Below are 23,009 nucleotides of genomic sequence, written 5' to 3' on the forward strand. Positions count from 1 at the left end.
ATGTTTTATAAGAAAGTTAAAACGATTTTAACTCAGATATTAGACAAACTTGGAAAATCACCTAAGAAGTGAGAAAGTGAAAACCATTGGGGATAATTACAATAAAGAGTACTAAATTTATAGTGGTATTTTCTTCATTGCATTTAGATCTATAATCTCTCTGGAGACCAGGTTTCTATTCGAGAGGAATTGAGTTCATCTGTATCCATTAAATAAGCCCATCATTCAAATAACACTTCCCAAAAACTGTATCATTTTACCACTGATTTGTCTCCCATCTTTGCTATAGATGAAGTACATCAGGCTCTCATTTATAGATGGATCTGACCCTATGCTTCTAGTCTGTCTGCTGGATCATGGGCTTTGGTGATGGCTTTGTAACTTGTCTTAGATAACACTTTTTTTCTAAGTTGACTTAGTTACTCAGTATACTTTATTTAAATTTTAAGGTAAATTTATCAAGTTCTTTAAAAAACTAGAATTTTGATAGATACTGCAATGAATTTATAGATTAATTTGAGGGAAGAATTTATATCTTTTTTTTTTTTTTTTTTTGAGATGGAGTCTCGCTCTGTCGCCCAGGCTGGAGTGCAGTGGCGCAATCTCGGCTCACTGCAAGCTCCGCCTCCCGGGTTCACGCCATTCTCCTGCCTCAGCCTCTCCGAGTAGCTGGGACTACAGGCGCCCGCCACCACGCCCGGCTACTTTTTTGTATTTTTAGTAGAGACGGGGTTTCACCGTGGTCTCGATCTCCTGACCTCGTGATCCGCCCGCCTCGGCCTCCCAAAGTGCTGGGATTACAAGCGTGAGCCACTGCGCCCAGCCGGAATTTATATCTTATATTATTAAGTCATCCCTCCTAGGTCATGGAATAGCTCTATCTCTATCTAGATTACTTTCTATGACTTGTGAGTTTCAAAATTTTCTTCATAGAGGTCTATAAAGTTTCGCATGTTTTTATCAAAGCTAATTCCTGGATACCTTACAGTTTGGTTGTTACTGTGAAAGTTATCTCATTTTTGTTAATATGTTTTAGCTAGTTGATTGATGGAGTGGAGCAGTGGTTCTCAATGTGTGGTCCCATGGACCACTGGGAAGACCACCTAAAACCTTTCAGGGATCTTCAAGATCAAAATTACTTTCATAAATAATACTAAATGTTTTTGCCTTTTACATCCTGTTGACATTTACACTAATGGTGCAAAAGCAATAGTACGTAAAAATCACTGTTGCCTTAGCATGAATCAAGGCTGCGGTTGCAAATCATAACTGTCATTGTATTCTTTAACACCATGCACTCAAGTAAAAGAAAAAGCCAGTAACATATAAAGCCATACTTGATGAAACAGTAAAAATATTATTTTGATTAAACCTCTGCCCTCGAGTGTGTGTGTGTGTGTGTGTGTGTGTGTGTGTGTGTGTATTTTTTTTTTTTTGAGACAGAGTTTTGCTCTTGTTGCCCAGGCTGGAGTACAGTGGCACGATCATGGCTCACTGCAACCTCTGTCTCCCAGGTTCAAGCGATACTCCTGCTTCAGCCTCCTGAGTAGCTGGGACTATAGCCATGCACCACCATGCCTGGCTAAGTTTGCATTTTTTTAGTAGAGATGGGGTTTCTCCATGTTGGTCAGGCTGGTCTCGAACTCCTGACCTCAGGTGATCTGCCCACCTCGGCCTCCCAAAGTGCTGGGATTACAGGCATGAGCCACTATAGTATGTGTGACAAAATGGGAAGTTTGCCTAAAGCACTTTTGCATATTGAAGTACAATGAATGATTGTCTCAAGGAAAAGTATTTGTGTGACTATTTGCATCCAGGGCATCTCTCCTCCCCACACTTACAGAATCATTTTTGGTAGAAAAGAGTACTGACAACACATAGTTATTCAGAGTTGGCTATTTGGCAGACATTTTCTGAAAAAAACAAATGACTAAAGTAAACATGTCACTTTAAGAAAAACAACCAGTGTTTGTTACTATAATGCTATTATTAGAGTTTTCAAGGAAAATTAGAATTTTAGAAAACTTGTATCTGTTATAAACTTGATAGCTTCTCAATACTTTAAGATGTTTCTGATGAGAAGGGTGATATTTAAAGTGGTGATATTTTTGATATAATACTTGCTAATATAGGGATAACTCAGAAAACCAATATTTTCCAAATAATATATGAAGTTGAAAAATCATGCGCACACACAGCTTTTTTTTAAAATATATATCACAAAACTAAGTTTCAATTTGGTCCCTATCCAGGTGATCACACATACTAGATCAGTATAGCTCAAGCAATGAGTTTTTACAAATCATACATATATTGCTTTATAAACTAAAACCTTGAAAAAATTTATAATTTCCTAAATATTCTAAAGAAAAAGACAACAGGTTATTGTCTTTATTTTAGAGCAAACAATTTGTATCTAACAATTTGTCCCTAATCAACAGGTGACTTAGAAGCAGAAATGATCACAGAGGTTTTACTTTCAGGCCAAGTTCTCATTATCCAAGCCACACTGTCCAAAAAGCTGAATGGAAATTCTTTAACTACCTGTTCAATTCTTTTTAGGGTGAGGATTCGGTTTAAGATACAAATTACGTTTTGCCATTGTCGGTGCCTATGCGAAGATGAAATTTCAGGTCTATTATTTAGGTGTTAGAAACTTCAGTTCATGGAGACAGACAATACTTAAAATTCAAATTAACTTCCTAAGGAGCCACATAAAACTCTTATCAGAGAAAATGTTACATCATCTTAGAAATATTAGTAAAAATTATTCACCACTAACAAAAAATTGCCACAAACTCTGCAGCTTTTTTAAATAAACACATGGCCTCTAGACACAAACATTCTTAAGCAGAACAGATTTTATTTATTATTTATTGCTATCGTATACTATGGAGTGTTAAATTAAAAAGCCACCCAGATGACACACACATCCTAATGATGTAAGGACTGCCACAGTACAACTTCTCCTCTCAAAGACAGTAGGTACTCTGGGCCTCTGGGAAAGCATCTCTACCCCATTCAACTGAGGCTATGAAAATAAGAACACAGGGGTTAAACCTGGGAACCCGGCAACTAGAAGGCCAAGAAAAATCCTCACCTCCCAAAGACTTTGCTTATTCATTCTATGCTACCTTTTGTTCAGGGCACCTCCACATTCCTAGGTTCACCATAAGCCTAAGTACCAAGTCTATGAAAAAGATCTCATGTCCAGGCAAGTCCTAGGGAGCAGTCTCCCCTTTTATATCTTAAATCACAATATGCTATATAATTTTCAGGAAACAGTAGGAACTGTTATCAAATGTATGACTGCTCTCTTGTCTGTGAGAAAGTCTTTGAACCAAAGAACAAATTGATTCTTCTTTTAAAATAATATCTAATTTGCATCAACAAGGCACATGATTTAAAAAACAATTAGGAAACACGATGCTTCAGTGTTATCTTTGCATGCCAGAATTATAAGTAAAAAAAAGATCTCACTATTATTTAGCTAGTAGGTTAGTGATAAAATTAAAGCAAAGGAGAAAACTAGTTGATTTTTAACAGGATAAGTCAAAATTTCTTAACACAAAAGAGGCAATTCAATGAAATGGTAGCATTTTATAACCCCAAGATTAAAAAGAGCTGCTTTCTAGAAATGTCCAGTTTTCAAAATAACTGTTTCTACGAAACATGCAAATAATTCCCAAGAAAGAAAGAAGACAGTTAGAGGGAAGTCCTTTGTTTTATTTAACCCATTATGAAATTTTAAAATCCCTTTATTCTGCAAATTTGTGCTGCCAGTGGAGAATTGGAAGAGTTCCCAATGGAAGAGAACTATGATGATGGAAGAGAACTATGAGTCACAATTAAGCAGCACACTGAATTACAAAAACAATCAAAACAGGCTAGATTACTGGGCATTGTTAATGTAACTGCTATCTATAACCTCTGGCTTCTCTGATCCAGCATTAGCGCTTCCCCCACTTCTTCCTGCCGTGATAAGGGCATGAAATTACGGCTTAATTTTTCCAATCGTGTTATTTTAGTGGTTAGTTTTTGCCCTAAATTTTAATTATTCAGTAATTGGTTTGAAAGACTTTTTGCAAGCCAGTTTGCCAGTTTATGGATGTTCTTTCTGCTATTATGTAGCCTGATAAATTCATTTGTTTATCCAATAAATATTTACTGAGCACCAGATATGTGCTGGGCACATCTCTTGGCACTGTGGATAAGAAGTTGTTAAAATGCAAAATCCTCTGTCCTCCTGGAACTAACATTCTAGGACAATAAGTGGGATGAATGCACTATACATTGTGTTGGATTATAATAAGTGCTGTGGAAGAAAATAAGGCAGGAAAGGGGCATAAATCTTCTGGGCTAGGGATAAGTTTTGCAAATTTTAATCACTTTCAACACCTGACATCGTGAGGAATGTGGGGGGAAAAATAAGCAAAAAGATTTTAACCCAGTGCAAATTTAACTAGACAAGCTCGTCAAGGGCGGGGAGTGTAAGAAAAGATCGACAGATAGTGGGCTCCGAACCTCCCACTTACTAGCTATGGGACTGTAGACACACTATATAACCTCTCAGGTTCAGTTTTCTGAGAAGTAATAATAATGATATTATTTATTGCAAAGTATTCTCTTAAGAAGTAAATTGAGCTGCCTGTAATCCCAGCACTTTGGGAGGCTGAGGTGGGTGGATCACGAGGTCAGGGGTTTGAGACCAGCCTGGCCAGCATGGTGAAACCCCCGCTCTACTAAAAATACCAAAATTATCCGGGAGGCAGAGGTTGCAGTGGGCCAAGATCGTGCCACTGCACTCCAGCCTGGGTGATGAAGCAAGACATCACTGGGGGCGGGGGCGGGGGTGGGGGTGGGGGTGGAGGTGGAAACAAAGAAAATAGGTTGATACATCACATATAAAGTGCTTAGAATAGTGCCTGGTATCTAAGCATTTTCTCTTTTTACTAAATAATCATCATTATTTTTGGAAAGAGTGGCTTTTATTAATATTAATCCTTGGCTTTTGTGATGCAGCTGAGGTGTTTATCATAAAATGCCATTACTTTGAATCAGTCTTGGAGGCATGGCAGCCAGTGAAAAGAATGTGAAGAGGGCTCTGGTGTCTGAGAGATGCGAGTATGAATCGCATGTCTGCTCAGTTTTAATGGCAACAGCAGGACCTTGTGCAAGTTAACGCTTTTTTTCAGAAGTCTCAGTGAACTCTCCATAAAATACCTATTTTGTAGAGCTATTTAAGTAACCAGTGAAGCAGTATAAATAGAAAGCCTTTGGGACAGGCCAGGCACTGTGGCTCATGCTTGTAATCCTGGCATTTTGGGAGGCCGAGGCTGGTGGATCACCTGAGGTCAGGAGTTCAAGACCAGCCTGGCCAACATGTGAAACCCCATCTCTACTAAAAATACAAAAAATTAGCCAGGCGTGGTGGCAGATGCCTGTGATCCCAGCTACTTGTAAAGCTGAGGCAGGAGAACCACTTGAACTTGGGAGGCGGAGGTTGCAGTGAGTTGAGATCATACCAGTGCACTCCAGCCTGGGCAACAAGGCAAGACTCTTTTAAAAAAAAAAAAAAAAAAAAGAAAGAAAAGAAAACCTCTGGGACACATAGGCAGTCAGTAGATGACAAAATTATGATGAATTTTGGGTAGAGCTTTACTCTTTTCTAGAGGGTATAAACTGAGGAAAATTATTAGAATGCTCAAGAGACTACAGTGTCAAAGTATTATCAAGCCATTTGAGTTCTTTAGTTCTTTCACATGTAATTAATATTTTCATTGTTACCCACTTTTAAAAGCATCACCCCACCAAGAACACTTACAAGGTAACCCTGCTAGGTTACCTTGCTACCAAATGTAAATAACATGATATAACTAATATATATAATATATTTTTTGGAGACAGGGTCTCCTTCTGTCACCCACGCTCGATTGCAGTGGCACAATCATGGCTCACTGCAGCCTTAAACTCCTAAGTTCAAGCAGTCCTCCCGCCTCAGCCTTATGAGTAGCTGGGACTACAGGTATGAGCTACTATACTTGGCTAATTGAGGCGTGTGTGTGTGTGTGTGTGTGTGTGTGTGTGTGTGTATGTGTGTGTGGAGATGGGGTCTCACTATGTTTCCCAGGCTAGTCTTGAACTCCTGGGTTCAAGTGATCCTCCTGCCTCAGCCTCCCAAAGTTCTGGGATCACAGGCATGAGCCACCATGCTCGCCCTGGAATATAACAACATTTCTAAAAAACTCCTGTCGTCTGTTACTTCAGAACATTCCTAAATTTAGTTTTCCCTTCAATCAATTTAAATTACATAAATTACATTGATTTTTCTTTTTTTTTTTTTTTTTTAGATGGAGTTTCACTCTTGTTGCCCAGGCTGGAGTGCAATGGCACCACCTCGGCTCACTGTAACTTCTGCCTCTCAGGTTCAAGTGATTCTCCTGCCTCAGCCTCCCAAGTGGCTGGGATTGCAGGCATGTACCCTCACTCCCAGCTAATTTTGTATTTTTAGTAGAGACAGGGTTTCACCATGTTGATCAGGCTGATCTTGAACTCCTGACCTCAAGTGATCCACCCATCTTGGCTTCCCAAAGTGCTGGAATTACAGGTGTGAGCCATTGTGACCCGCCGATTTTTCTCTTTTCTAAACAAGCATTTAATTTTAATAAAAGTATATTTCCTAGAGTTGCCAACCTGCCCAGTTGACCAGTGGTATGGACTGCTAAGTCACTGTGAGGAGAAGATTTCTGTTTGGTGGAAGCAAGGTATATAGGGGACAAGTCCCTCTTGTTCTCTCCTCTCTTTAAGGAGATCAGGCAACTCTACACATTGCCTCTGCCCCAGGCTTCAAAAAGGGGCACTCTGACCCTTTCATATCTCCCAGGGGAAGAAGCATAGCTTCTGGAGGTTAAGGATCACCTAAGTCCAGTCCCAGCTGGCTGAGTTATTTATTCCATGGCAGCTGGAAAGCCACGAACAACCCTGAACATCTTGTTTGTAAACTAGGATGAAAGCTGTTTTTACAACAGGAATGTTGTGGGGGAGAAAAATGCCTTAAGAGGTTTGAAAAAGTTTGCTAAGGAGCATCGGATTGTTGGTATTACAATGTGCTGTCATAAGAGGGGATAATCAGTCCCATATTTTTTTCTAATTCATTTTTCTCTAAAGTGCACTTAGCAATCATTGTAGGTGTGTTCTTTCTCCTCTTCGTGGCTCTGAGTGTTTTGTTCCTGTCACTTTCTGGGGTCAAATATTGAAAAAGGTAGGGAAAAAAACAACAACAAAGAAATAGAGCCCTTAATAGAAGACTTCAGTTAAAAACAACCCAAGCAAACTTGCTTGTAACATTGCATACAAAATTTGACCAAAATGAGAAAACTAGGATTAGGAAGCTTCATCACTTGTCTCTCGCTTCATTGTTTTCAGATGGAACTAACTAATCTCCTACCTCTCTCCAAAGTCCAGAGTGTCTACTTTGTGTCAGCAGGCACAGTGGTGGGTGCTGGGAATACAAGAGTGAACAAGTCAGTAAGGACCCTGCCTGCATGGGGCTGAAGAGAAGATAGAGAGGAGAAACAGATCATAACAGGCACATGTACTTAAATGAATAATTGTGATAAGGGATGCAAGAAAAAAATAATAGAATGTTAAAAATTCAGCGACTCAGCGAACTCCTTCCTAGCAATTTCCTGATGGGATTTCATAACCCCTGTTCATTCCTGTGATTAACAACTTTCAAAGTTAATAACTGCTTACTTTTTATTTAATAGCATTTATGCTTTTTATTCTGTTATTTTCAAGAGTGATAAAGGAAGATGGTCCTCTTTTCTTGTTGTAAGAGCCCTTCAAATATCTGTGACAGCTTCCAATAAGATTAGTGGATATGCTTAAAACATAATGCATACCATTCATATAGCCTCAGGTTTTTTGCTTTAAATTTGTATCAAAAATATTGCTGAACTTTTACAGATGAATGGCCTATACTTTACCTACAAAGCATTAGCCATCATTCTGACAAAATCAAAGCATTTTCAGTATTCCTAATCAAAATGATCTAATAGAAGCCCTGAGAAAAAGAGAGCTATTTATCAATGACAAAACATCACACTACCAACAGCAATGGAAACAACAAAATGAAAAAGGCAATCTACAGAATGCGAGAAAATATTTGCAAACCATACATTTGAGAAAGGGTTCATATCCAAACTATTTAAGTAACTCCAATAACTCAATAGCAGAAACCCAAATAGCCCAACTTAAAAATGAAAAAAGAAACTGAATAGACATCGCGCAAAAGACACACAAATAAATGACCAGCACGTAAATGAAAAGGTGCTCAACATCATTAATCTTCAGGGAAATGCAAATCAAAACCACAGTGAGATATCATCTCACACCTGTTAGGATGACTATTATTTAAAATGAACAAACAAAGAAACAAAACAAGAGATAGCAAGTACTGGCAAGGATGTGGAGAAGAAAGAACTCTTGTATACTATTGGTAGAAATCTAATTAGGTGCAGCCACTATGGAAAATAGTATGGAGGTTTCTGTAAAAATAAAATATGGAACTCCAAAGGATTCAGCAATCTCACTTCTGGGTATACAACCAAAAAAATTGAAATCAGGATCTCAAAGAGATATCTGCTCTCCCATGTTCATTGCAGCATTATTCATTGAAAGCAACCTAAATGTTCATTGAGAGATGAATAAAGAAAATGCATAATATACATACAATAGAATATTATTCAGCCTTAAAAAAAGGAATTTCTGGCTTTGTAGTAAAATAAGCCAGTCACAGTACATAATAACACATGATACCACTTATATGAGGAATCTAAAAGAGTTAAACTCATAGAAGCAGAGAGTAGAATAGTGACTGCCAGGGGCTGGGAGAAGAGAACATGAAGTGGTATTATTCATAGGGCACAAAGTCTAAGTTATTCAGGATATATAAGTTACCTAAGTTATTCAAGATATATCTAAGTTATCCTAGATATATTCTATCTAGAATATATATATTCTATCTAGAATATATATATCCTAGATATATTCTATCTAGAATATATATATTCTATCTAGAATATATATATTCTATCTAGAATTATATATATTCTATCTAGAATTATATATATTCTATCTAGATACATATATATTCTATGTAGATACATATATATTCTATCTGGATACATATATATTCTATCTGGATACATATATATTCTATCTGGATACATATATATTCTATCTAGATATATATATTCTATCTAGATACATATATATTCTATCTAGATACATATATATTCTATCTAGATATATATATTCTATCTAGATACATATTCTATCTAGAATATATATATCTAACTTATATCTAAGTTATTCAAGATATATTCTAGGGACTTATTATACAGCAGAATGCCTATAGTTAACAATATAGTACACTTTAAGAAATTTCTAAGAGGGTAGCTCTTGTGTTAAATATTTTTATCATAAAATATTAATAATAATAAAGAGGGCAGGAGGAAACTTTTGTAGGTGATGAACAGGTTTATGGTATAGACTGCAATGATCGTTTCACAGCTATTTACCTCCAAATTCATCAAGTTGTGTACATTAAATATGTACAGCTTGCCTGTCAATCATGTCTCAACAAAGTGCTTTAAAAATATCACACCACCACATGAGAAATAATGGCTTGTGCATGCAGAAATATTAATTACCTGTTTCCTTTTCTGCTGGGCCTAAAACATAAGAAAAGAGAATTTAGGAGAAAAGCAAACTCTACCCTTGTTGCTCATATAATGTAAAAGGCCACTTCCTTTCTAATTTAAGTTTGATTTGGTTCTTAGTCTAGTCCTGAGGATAAAACACAAATACTTTTTTTTTTTTAAGAAAAAAGTAGGGGGAGAGGGAGATGATGAAAAACATAGAAGTGTTTCTCACCTAATGAGCAAGCATTTTGTTGTTGCTATTTTTTAAAGAAGACTGCTCAGCATTCCTACCAGAGTGGGTTGCTAGGATCCATTTTCCAGAATATTCTTCCATTAGACCAGAGATAAGAGAGAAGTGACTTCAGAACGGGAAAAGGTAGGAGAGTTTCCCGCTCACTGTCCATTGGGCCCTACCATAGACTTTTGTCTAACAGAGACTTGTTTTTATGTGTACAAAAAAAAGGTTCTTTATCCATTTAAAATGGATTCTATGGCTATAAAATACAAAGATAAAGTGTACTGCATATATCTTTTCTGTATCCTTGAACAAGTTAATAGTCAAAAATATTAACTCAGTTAAGAGCAAAATGATTCTTACAAGTTTTTTTGGGTAAAGTACATAACATTTACATTAAACAAGTGTTTATTCAAGTTCCCCACAACTTTTATCTTTGTCAGATTTGAAAGGCTTTAATATGTCTATTTTAATATCATTTCTTCCAATCTGTGTCAGAATACTCAATACTCTCAAAACATGAAAATTATTTGAATGAGTATTTAAGACTGAAACCCAATGTGTTTATCTCCCACTTTCCCCGAATGATCAAATGTTCATTGCTTTTGCTTTAACACAACATGATATCATAATTAATGAAGTTAAAATGGTAACTAAGGAGGTTTCATGTTGTTACTCTCATGATATAATATTGGTTGCTATGGTGATGAGATGGCTTTTTTGTTAATCACTCAGGAGGTTGGTTATCGTATGCTTGTTAGAAAGCTTGACCAGATTTGGTGAGAAGAAAGGAGTAATAACACAAACAATTATCATCAGTCTTTTTCCCTACCTGAATTTTGGTAAAACTATACTAATATCAACTGCTTCATAAATTTATGATTCTTTAAGTACCATTTTATATAAAAAGTTACTAAAATTTTATAAAGGATGACTTACTTTTATTTTCAGGTAAGAAACTTTTATTTTCAGGTAAGTATTTAACTGCATTTTTTCCCTCTATTAGTTAATCCTTCATGTATTATTACGTAAGCCAGTTTTATGACAATTTGAGCAAAAAATTTGAGGACTTTCTGTTACTTTTAATTACATAAATTAATGTTGTTGAATAAAACTGTTGAATAAAAGCTGATTTTGTGACTTTGCCACAAATTCCAATCTACTTATTGCTAAACATTTAAAAAATTAGTATCCTTAATGAATAAAGCCTGAAAAAAGAAAAACAAAAAGCACAGTTCTCTCAAGAGATCTAATCTTTCAAATGCATCAATACATTGCAAGCAATTAAAAACCGAAGGAAGTTCTATGAGTTTATTTCAGCCCTCAATAATCAACAAGTTTCTTCCTTTTTTGAGTGATACTGAAGAACAGAAAATAAAATTACATAATACTACACTGTTAGTGATCAGGAAAGATTTTGCTGCCTATAGTTTAAATGTTAGACATACTTACAGTACTGCCAAAAAATACAACCCATGAAAACACCTTTTGGTTTTTTGAAAACTCAAAATAAGAACAAAGGACAACTTAAGCACGAATCCTGGGTCTTTCATTCAAGCAGAGTCCCAGGAGGCATATTAAAGCAATGAATAGGAAAAAGCTCTTCAGTTCACCAGCTGAGATTTTAATGAGACATTTCCCTTTGCCATGGCACAGGATTGTTCAGGAAAGGAAAGGACTTTTCATAGAAAATTCAGTTAATAGGCATTGTTGGCTCTCACTGCCACTTCGACAATTGCTCACTGCACTGACCTTCTATTTTGGCATATTCTGTGAGTCTAGTGTAATTGATCAAGGCAGCTTTCTCGAGACATTTTCTGACCACTTTCTTCACCTCTTCTGCTGGTATGGGAGTGGCAATATCTTTCATTAAAACCTACAGAGAGAGGAAGTGGAAGGGTGAGGGGCAGGGTTGGGGATAGAAGAAAAAAGACAGATGTTGCATAAAATAAATACTAAAGACAAATTACACAAATTGTCCTTGATCTGACTATTACTAGGGAGAGGGGTCCTAGGTAACTTGGGGGGATGTAATGGGTCTGCAATACACTTCCCAACTGGGAATGTAATCCTCCTACCTTAGCTCCTCCTAAGCCTAATTTATGTATATCAAAACCTCCCCTAGACCAGGTCACCATTCAGTGTGACTGTCACTTTTCCTCCAGGGACCCATGACACCATTAGAGCAGCTGTTTCAGATCAAGATTACAGTTCTCGGGACAAATAATAAAGTTTGTTTTGCACATCCCTAATTTAAAAGCCTTGAGTCTTTTGAGCAATATATTTGAGAACAATAACAAAAACTCCATTAAGAATAAGCATAATCTCTGAGCTCTGAAAAGAAAAAATCAAGACCTCTAATCTCACTAAATTTTAATGATTGTGATTTGCTGGAGATACCATGGCAGCGTATTCAAAGAGGGAGGAGGAGACTTCTTTGCCTTAGTGAAATGAATGCTTATGGAGTATCGAATGTTAAAATACATAAAAACTTTATACGGTTTTAAAAAATAACTGATTATTCTCTGTTGGGCTCCTAAAATGTGTTTTTGGACTTTTCCTTTAAAAATGTTATTACTGGGCAAGGGGAAAATGCAATTACATCCAGAATTCAAAATGTAATGTACTTATAAACATTGTTACATTGACTCATAATTTTCTTTAAAACCTTCATAGTGATAAAACTGCTCACATTAAGTTTTGATTACACTATTGGTAAAACTATCTTTCTGCATATTTAATGCATTTATTCTTGCTTTACTTTCATTCAGATTACAAAATATATGGCAGAATGTTAATACAGAGAAGACAATGCTTTTGTAAGTGCTCTATTTCTATGTCTTATATTGAAAGGAATATTGAAAGAACATGAAAACATCCATTTCATGCTGTATTATTTCATTCTCTTGTAAGTCAGCCTCAGCACTAAGGATTTTATCATCCCTGATTTATTTAATCATCCAAGTATCAGTGACCTTTGACAACATTTTTTAAAGGCTACTCATTGACGACATTTTAAATATTTTGTTAGGCAAGGTTTTCTTTTTTGAAAATAGCAAACTTTATCATTCTCTCTCTATCAAATTCAATTATTCTGACAAATATTTAGCACTTTAATTAGCACTGCACATTAGACTTTGCAGCCATAAAAATCCTTTTGTGCATAGTAAAAAATATACATGCACCATTAAATGTGATTATTACTAAACTTTAAGATTAATTTTGTTTCATATGTGGAACCACGAACGTTACTATTATACTTCCCATGGCAACAAACTTTAGTAATAAAAATGGCTGTTAAAATTAGAATGTATATGTCTCCCAGGTAATATTTCATATTATCTGGGAACCAGAAACTTACTTTCTGGCAAAGTACAGGTAAAGGGCTGGCAAATGCAAAAAGGGAGATGCCAACCTCGATTTCATGCTGCATCCCATGTTCTTCCAAAGTATCACAGGTTTCAAGAATTCACGTGCATATTTTTGTTTTACTTTTCGATATCAGTAAGTAAAGAGAAATAAAAATAAAGAAATGACACTTAACATTTCTGTCTCAATTCAGCAGGAGATGTGATCAGTGACTATAACTGGAATAAAGGTCCCTGTTCATCCTGCCACCTGTCAATGCAGGGCAGGAGGGCATCCTGCTATCACTAAGTCTTCCCTGCTGGGGGGCAGAAAGGAGGCTCTGCCATGGAAACCAGGACATGGAGAAGCTGTATTAGGTACCCACGATGGGATGTTGTTCCAAAAAATAAAGCAATCCTTAAGGATTTTATTTTATTCATAATACCTTAATGAATAGGATGACATGAATACTTTGAAAAATCTGAGTTACGTGCAGCTTTCAGTATTATAAAAATTCTAATAAAACATAATTACAACAATCATATTTCTATCACACAATCCACAATAATCAGGGATAAGACGGGGATATAAAAATAAAATTAATCTGTAATCCTAAGATCTCATTTTAATCATCAGTTCTAGTCCTCATCTCCCAAGTTCTTAAATCACTGAAATGGAGATGTAATATCTGGACAATGTCTTCTCTCTTTGCTTTTTAATAGAGATGCTAATAAACAATATAGTATCTAAAATTAATTCAGCAGAAAATGGACAAGATCAAGTGTTAGAAGTCAATAAATCAGGATTACAATAATCAAATTATGAGCTACAGATGAATCTAGAAATTCATTTTAATTCTGGTAAGAAATGGGAGTTGGCCACATTATTTAACTGTTAGCATCTAATAAGTATAAGAATAAATTTACAGACAGATGAAAAAATACTATTCTTTGAAACTTCAGTTGTCATAAAAATAGGAATAGAGAATATATTTTCCTTAAAAAATGATTTTTTTACCTGTATTAAAAATCTTGTTTGCTGGTTATTTTGTGGGGGAGAAACATTTCTATAATATGTGAATTCATTTAAGGTAACACATACACTGGAATAATTGAAAGAAATTCTGAGATGAATATTGAATGAATGAAATGATATATTTGTGAATGGTAAATGATAAACTTGTTGGCATGAGGACTACGACAGGTAGAAGTACAAACAAAGTTGGAGGATAATAAAAGATAACCGTAAAGTCTGAAAAGCAAAAACAATTATTATTGACTGAAAAAAAAGTATTTCATGAGGGAAATAAAGAGGTAGGAAAAACGATTACTACCAAAAAGATGCCATAATATGAGGATAGGATTTCAGTGTGAGGCTTCAGAAAGGCTTCAGGGAGAATGAAGTGCTGTAGACAGAGTCTGAATGTAGTAAGAAAAGGTGAGAAACTCATGAATTGTGATGGAATCAGTAGAGAGCATAGAGTAATGGGTCTGTCTCCCTAGTTCAATAACTAAAATACACAGCAACTGAGAAAGAAAATAGTATTTATAAAGTAATGTTCAAACATACCCTTTCAAGTAATGAAAGTGTAGCTTTTAGAGCACCTTCAGGTCGTCCAAAGGGAAAACAGTATCTTTAAAAACAAAAGAAAGAACAAAAGAGTCAAACATTTAATACCCAAGACTACTAAATAATTCCTGCTTGTATTACTCGGCATTAATGAAGAACCATGAAACAAACAGAAAATATTATAACATCAACTCATCCAGGGAAATTTTAACTATTAAAAGTTTACCTAACCCTAGGATTTCAAAGACTTAATAAAAACATAAGCTGTGATGAAAAAGGTTCTAAATATTTTGATGATACTTGTGTTAAAAGAATACAGTAAATAAAAGAAACTCAAGGGTCATGAGTAAAGTGATAATATGCATTCTGCAATAATTTCTTGCTTAAGAATTGTTATTCAAGTTCTAAGAGAAAATGAAATAATTTCCCCCATTTCCTCCTATGGCGACTTGTGGTTTAGGGTGGCCACATATACCACAGCAAGATTCCAGCTCTTTCCTTTGCTGACATTTGCCTGTCTACCATGATGTCTAACTTTTCTACCTCCCCATACAATACACATAAACCCTCTGCAGTTCTTTTGAATACAGTCATTTGTCCCAAATATTTCTAGTCCTACATACTCCTACTGCACACCAACAAATGGAGGAGAGGTCATGGGGATGTTCTGAAATCAGTGTCAGACAAAGCTGGAGAGTGAGTGGGCTACTCAGAATTTCATGGCTACCTGATGGTAACAGGTTTATTGCTCTTTACCAGGGGGTCCTGCTTCAGGTCAATTTCCACTTAAACAATACTGAACATCAGGGCTATTTCATCTTTTTGGAGCTCCTTGCTTTGTTGAACCAGATTCAGCCAAGCACCTCCTCCCAGGACTGCAGTTCCCACAGCAGGATCAAGTGCTACAGGCAGCTGGGCTGTACTTAGGATGGCACCTTGCTCTGACTTAGAAATCTGCAAACTAATAACTTGGAAAGAAGTTTATGTATCTCCATGTCCTTTTGCATAATTCAGGCACTTAGTGGACATATTTTCTCAGATATCATAATAAAATTATATTTCTCACACCATAATTTAAACATATTTCCCCAAAAGCACATATGTTAAGTTTAACTTGTTTTATACAACTATTTTTTAATAGAAGAGATTGATTTCTCCTTTTTAAAACAAAACAGTAGTTTAATTTATATTAGGATTGGATTTTATATTCGTGAAACTTTCATTAGTCTCACACAGATGCAAATAAATGTTATATAAATCTAGTCACTCAAGTTTTTTATTAACAGAACATCGCATTTATCATTGTATTTACTGCTAAAAATGTCCTTTCTTAATCTTGCTGCTATGTATTCTGCTACTTTCCACTCACATGCACAAAAAAGCCATAAACAGTTTATTTTGATAGTTTCTTCTGTGCAGTGGTGCTTTTAAGAGCATTAGCAAATTAGCAAAGTACCTTTAATCATTTTGTATATTATAAACCTTAATCCACGTTTAAATAAAACACAAATTGGGTTCTTGTAGTCCCCTCCCCCTGCTTAATCTTTTCAGTGTATTTGCATAATCCATCCATTGTCTTCCCTATTGTTTATTTCCATTAACCTATGGGTGACACATTTTATGAATGGAATGTTACTGATCCCCAGATTACATTTAGCATTTCAGGGCTCTGAGGTCCCACTGGGTATGTTCTAAATTAGCATTAGCTGCCCATGATGTGTAAATAATTCAACACATTTACAGAGTACAAGTAATCCTGAATCAATAAAGTACAGAAAATAACTACATAGAAGCTTAATTAATCTTTACAAAACAAGTTTTAAAAGAAGAGAAGCATTTTGTTCTGCCTTTCAGGCTAAATATTTTGGGTTTTTACCACTCTGGCAGCTCTATAACAGCAAAGCAAAGTGGAAAACATTCAATTATCAAATAAAATTCAGCCACATTATATACCTAACATGAAAAAACTGAAGTCAACCTTATTCCCATTTTGGCAAATTAATTGCACAGATAAATAAACCAGCACAGATTTATCTCATAATTAAGCCCTTTTTGTTCCCTACCTATTCTTAAATACAGTATATATATATTTTTTTTTACCAAAGTGATATATATACACATAGTTTAAAGAGGAAACTTCTTTTATCTGTTTTTTTTTTTTTTTTTTTTTTAATGAAAACCAGAAATCCTTTATGTCAGTTCCAGTTTCTGCTTTCTATAAAAAAAAAATGCTGTCAACTTTTAGCTGATTCTTTTGGCATTTAAAGTTTATATCCTTCAATTGTACTTTAATATTTTTACTTCTTGATTTTTCAATTTTAGATACTATCTTACTAACTTTCCACTATGGAAGAGAAGTATGTAGCCTTCATTTGTTTCAGGAACTGCACATATTTAAAATATATGGTTTGGTTAAGTTTTGACATATGTATATACTTGTGACTATAATCAAGTTAATTCATGGCCTGCAAGTCTTCCCCCCAGACCACAGGCAACTACTCATTTCCTTGCTATAATTTTGATTAGTTTGTATATCTAGAATTTTAAATAAGAAGAAATGTACAGTAATTACTTCTGTGGGTCTGATTTCTTTCACTTAGCATAGCTATCTTGACATTTATTCATGCTGTTGTATATATCAAGAGTTCATTCCTTTTTATTGGTGGGTAGTATTCCATTGCATGGCATACACTGTGTATCTATTCCTTGCTGATGGTCATTTGGCTTTCATAGTTTGGCTACTATGAATAATGTTGGTAAGAGCAATAATATAAAAGTCTTTGTGTGGACACATGCTTCCATTTCTCTTGGGAAACTACCTAGGAATGGAATGGCTGGGTCATATGATAAATGTTTAAATTTTTAAGAATCTGCCTAGTTATTTTCCAAAGTGGGTTGTAGCATTTTATATTCCTATCAACAACATATAAGAGTCCCAGTTTCTCCAGAACCGTGCCAACACTTGTTCTGTTCAGTTTTTGCTTTGTTTTGAATTTAACTATACCACTAAGTATGCAGTGGTACCTAACTATGGTTTCAAATTGCAATTCCCTGTTGAATAATGATGTTGAGCATCTTTCCATATGCCTTTTTGCATAATATTCCTTTGGTGAAGTATCTGTTAAAACAATTTTTTAAATTGGGTTAATATTTTATAATTAAACTTTAAAAGTTTTATATATTCTGAATAAAAGTTTACTGCGGGATGTGTGTTGTCTAAATACTTTCTCCCATTCTGTAACTTAACTTTTTATTCTAACAATGTCTTTGGGAGATTGAAAGTTCTCAGTTTTGAGGAAGTTCAAGGTAACATTTTTTCCATTTGTGAATTATGATTTTTATGTTTTATTTAAGAATCTTTGCCTAGCCCAAAGACACAGATTTTTCACCCAAGTTTTCTAGGTCTACCTATTTTGAGTTAACTTTTGTATCATGGGTGAGGTATGAATTGAGGTCAATAGTTTGCATTTGAATATCCAATAGTTCCAGTACCATCTGTCGGAAAAAAAGTATACTTTGCAAATTGCCCTTGTACATTCACTGAAAATCAAGAGACCATATATGTGTGTGAGTCTACTTTTGGACTTTCAATAGCATACTATCTTGATTACTGTAGCATTATAAATTTTGAAATCAGTGTTAACATTCCGACGTTGTCCTTTTTAAAAGTTATTTTTGCTATGGTAAATTCTTTGCATTTACATGTAAATTCTATTATCAGGTTAATTTCTAAAAAGCAATCATACTGAGACTTTGACTGAAATAGCCTTGGATCCACAGGTCAATTTAGAGAGAACTGACAACAATATTGAGTCTTCTGACTCATGAGTACAGTATCTCTCCCTCTATTTAGGTTTTAATTTTTCTCAGCAATTCTTTATACTATTCAGTGTACATGTTTTACACATCTTTCATCAGGTTGATCCCAAAGTATTTCATATTTTTTGTGGTTATTGTAAATGATGATATTTAGTTTCAATTTCTGATTGTTGCCAGTATATAGAAATATATTAATATTTATATATTTATCACAGGGTGTGGTTGCTCATGCCTGTAATCCCAGTATTTTGGGATGCCCAGGCAGGAAGATCTCTTGAGCCTAAGAATTTAAGAGTATCCTTGGGCAACATAGGGAGATCCCATCTCTGTAAAAGAAAATATTATCTGCGCATGGTGGCATGTGCCTGTGGTCCCAGCTACTTGGGATGCTGAGGTGGGAGGATCGCTTGAGCCTGGGAAGTTGAGGCTGCAGTGAGCAGCGATCACACCTCTGCACTCCAGCCCTGAGACAGAGCGACAGAGTAAGACCCTGTCTCAAAAAAATTATCTAGGATTCTGCAACTTAAATATTGGAGTAGAATTTTTTAGATTCTGTAAGATTTTCTACTCAGATAATCATGTTACCTGCAAATAAAGATAGTTTTGCTTCTTCCTTTCCAATTTGGATGACTTCAAAGAATTTTTTTTTTTTTTTTTTTTTTTCAGAATCAATGCACTACCTAGACCATTTGCTACAATTTTGAACATAAGAAGTGAGAGCAGACATCCTTACCTTGTTTTTTATTTTAGGTAGAAAACATTCAGTCTTTTACCATTAAGTATGTTAGCCGTAGGTCCACCATCCATGCCCTTAACTGGTTGTATATAACATATAGTAACAATAGTCCTTCTAATACCTTTGGTTTACTAATTCTATATTTTGTGTCTTCTCAGTTTTGCTTGGTTGGCTTTTTAATCCTCTTCATTGATCATATTTTGCTATTTTTCTATATACTTAAAATTTTTTGACCAGATGCTGGAGATAGTTTTGTCTTGTTGATGTCTAGATATTTTTGTATTCCTTTAAATATGCTTGATCTCTGTATTCACGAATGCTCTTAAATTACCTGGAAACAGTTTGACCTATTTGAATCTTGATTTTAATCCGCATTAGGTGATATCAGAGTTCTGTTAATGTTTTTCCCATGGCTGAAGCAAAACCTAATGAGTACTCTATAGATTATAGTACTCTACAGATACCCATGAGTTGGTTTTCCACTCTGGGTAATGAAAACTAGAACTACCCCTGGTCCTGTGTGTTAGCATTAGAGATTTCCCCCCATAAGCCTTTCCTGTGGTTCTTTGCCAGACTTTGGATAGTTTCCTCACGTATATGAAATGATCAATACTTAACCGGAGACTCCAGGGAATCATTTGTAAACACCTGTAGCTCTCTCCTCTCTCTTCTTTAGACCTCTGGCCTGAAATCTCTAGCTACCTTGGCCTCCCTGGAATTCCAGCTCTGCCTCTTCAAGTCAGAGAGTCCACTAGGCTCTACCTAGGTTCCCCCTTTCTGGATCATGGCCTGGAAATGCTCTTCTGACAGTAAGCAGGTGCACTAAAGGGCTTACTTCATTTCTTTTCCATTTCTCAGGAATCACTTTCATTGCTTTATGCTTAATGCCTTGAAAATATTTTTTCCCATTTTTGGGGCCTTTTAAAATTGTTTCAGGTGGGAGGGTAAATATAATCCCCTACTGCTCCATCTTGGACATAAATAGCTCCCTCTTTTTTTTTGACCACATTCCCCCACTATAAACAAAATTCCTGTCCCTTCCTTACTTGTAATATAGTTACATCATTTTGCAGGGGTTAGATCTAAATTCAGTATCTACATTCCATTAGTTATGAGAATGTTCTAGACAACTGAGACACAGTATTTTCTATGATTACTTTCTATGCCTTGCTCAATAGTTTGTTCATAATTCATACTTATATTTGTTTTTGATGTCCTCTCTTTATATACTTAATCTAATACAATTCCAAATTCTAGTAAAACTAGTACAATCTGATGCAACTCCAAACTATTCCAAGTGGGCAAATGTCTCAACATGTCAAAATATGTTTTATCAATTTAATCTACGTTGAAGCATTTTCTGACATGCTCTAGTCAGAATTGATTGCTCTCTAAAATCAACTGTCATTTTGAGGGTCTCAATTAACCATCACTCTAGGGATTCCTTTCTCTCTCCCATGTTGATTTCTTGTTTCAGGGATTTTTTTTTTTTTTTTTTTTTTTTTTTTTTTTTGAGACACAGTGTCACCCCATCACCCAGGCTGGAGTGTAGTTGCACGATCTCGGCTCACTGCAGCCTCTGCCTCCTAGGTTCAAGCAATTCTCATGCCTCAGCCTCCCATAACTGGGACTACAGGAGCTCACCACCACGACCAGCTAATTTTGTATTTTTAGTAGAAACAGGGTTTCACCATGTTGGCCAGGCTGGTCTCAAACTCCTGACCTCAAGTAAGTCACCCACCTCAGCCTCCCAAAATGTTGGGATTACAAGTGTGAGCCACTGCACCCAGCCAGTTTCAGGGATCTTAGATCCTCTTTGTTTCCCCCTGGTTTTGGTAAATTCTACAATTCACCAAAGGGAATATAAAAGGAACTTTTTTTTAGTGCATGTCTAAAAATATCATTATTCTACCATCACTGTTAATAGAAACTATTGCAGGTATAGAATTCTAGGTTGGAAATGATAGTTTTTCAGAATTATGAAGTTACTGTTTTCCAGATATCAGTATTGCTCCTCACATCAAAATGAAAGTTGAAGAAAAGGATCTTTTAAAGTTTTGTTCACTGTCTGACACAAAGTAGGAGCTCAATAAATATTTGTAGAATAAATCGATGTTGAGAAGTCATTCTCATTGTATAAAATCTGGTTTCTCTTTCTGGAAGATCTTAGGATTTTTTAATCCTTAAGTTTCTGAAAATTCATGAAATGTACTTATAAAACCATCAGCTCTCATGAGACTTGCTCATTATCATGAGAACAGCATGGGGTAAACCTCTCCCACCATCCAATTACCTCCACCTGGTCCCGCCCTTGACACGTGGGGATTATTGCAATTCAAGGTGAGATTTGGGTGGGGACACAGAACCAAACCATATCAGGATTGTATAGTACATATTTAGAGAAATTATCCAAAGATGATGTGCGTATAAGAGAAATAGAGAAACAAAACTTTAAGAGAGGACAGGAAACTAAAATGATACTAATACAAAATGAATACAATAAATGACGTGGACATCAATGTCCACTACTATGTAGTTGTAGTTTTTGGCTGGTAGTGTGGGGAATTGAAGTCCCTTGGTGAGTGGCTCTGATTAGTCTAACTCGATATAGCAATCCCATGTCAATGTCAGTGACTGATTGAGGCATCCCGTGCACAGAATTTCTCTGGCCACTGGTTTCGGGTCAAAACCAGGCTCATGAGATATAAAAAATAGTTTGCTAGGATCTTCTAAGGAAACTTTTTATGATCTTAAAACTACAGAAAAATATAGCTTCTACGACTTCCTTTGAACACTGGCATGTATGAATGTGAGGCCAAGAAATTCTGTAGGCTTTAATGGCTAAGGTGTGAGATAAAGAAAAAAAATAAAAAAATTATGTTATCTTACTACTAGTCTGGGGATGAAGCTATCCCATGAAAGAGAATAGCCATGTGAGAATCACAAAGAAAGAGAGCTGTGGCTACTGAATAAAGCTTGTGTTAAAGCTTGCCTGCTTGAGACCTGCAGGCAAGTGAGGGTACAAATTTATTTATTGTTTAAAACAGTTTGAGGTAGGATTTCTACTGCTTGCAGTTGAAATCATTGATATAATAATGGGGACTTATTCAGTTACTAATATAGATATCTAAAATGATGGCTGGGTCTCAATGGTAACAAAAAAGAGGGAAATTACACTGATTTTCATTGAAAGATACATAAAATACATTTAAAGGATTCTATACAACCTAGGAGACAACACCTTTTTTTGTTTGTTTGTTTTTGTTTTTTTGAGACACAGTCTTGTCACCCAAGCTGGAGTGCAGTGGTGTAATCAGAGCTCACTGTAGCATTGACCTCCCAGGCTCAAGTGATCCTCCCACATCAGCCTCTGGATTAGCTGGGACCACAGGCACACACCACCACACCCAGATAATTTTTTTGTTTTTCTTTTTTGTAGAGATGGGGTCTTGCTACATTGCCTAGGCTGATCTTGAACTCCTGGGCTCAAGCAACCTTCCCTCCTAAAGTGCTGGGATTATAGGTTTGAGCCACTGCACCTGGTTAAGGTAATGCTTTCAACAACAGCAAATGCAGAAACACATCTCTACAAATG

At 35.7% G+C, this 23,009-nt stretch overlaps 1 protein-coding gene across 5 annotated transcripts in view; it reads right to left on the minus strand.

The window, feature by feature from the left end:
- The window catches only part of CADPS2 (calcium dependent secretion activator 2), a 572,316-nt gene that overhangs the window by 109,811 nt on the left and 439,496 nt on the right, over window positions 1-23,009 (minus strand). For all 5 annotated transcript variants that reach the window (XM_058426274.1, XM_058426269.1, XM_058426272.1 and 2 more), the window contains exons 15-17: window positions 14,860-14,923; window positions 11,695-11,818; window positions 9,717-9,737 (exon numbers count right to left, since the gene is read on the minus strand). In XM_058426274.1, the coding sequence (XP_058282257.1) occupies window positions 9,717-9,737; window positions 11,695-11,818; window positions 14,860-14,923 (209 nt within the window). The remainder of the gene's footprint in view (window positions 1-9,716; window positions 9,738-11,694; window positions 11,819-14,859; window positions 14,924-23,009) is intronic.

The sequence above is a fragment of the Hylobates moloch genome, unplaced genomic scaffold (genome assembly GCF_009828535.3).
Source record: "Hylobates moloch isolate HMO894 unplaced genomic scaffold, HMol_V3 SCAFFOLD_1, whole genome shotgun sequence".
Classification (NCBI taxonomy): Eukaryota; Metazoa; Chordata; class Mammalia; order Primates; family Hylobatidae; genus Hylobates; species Hylobates moloch.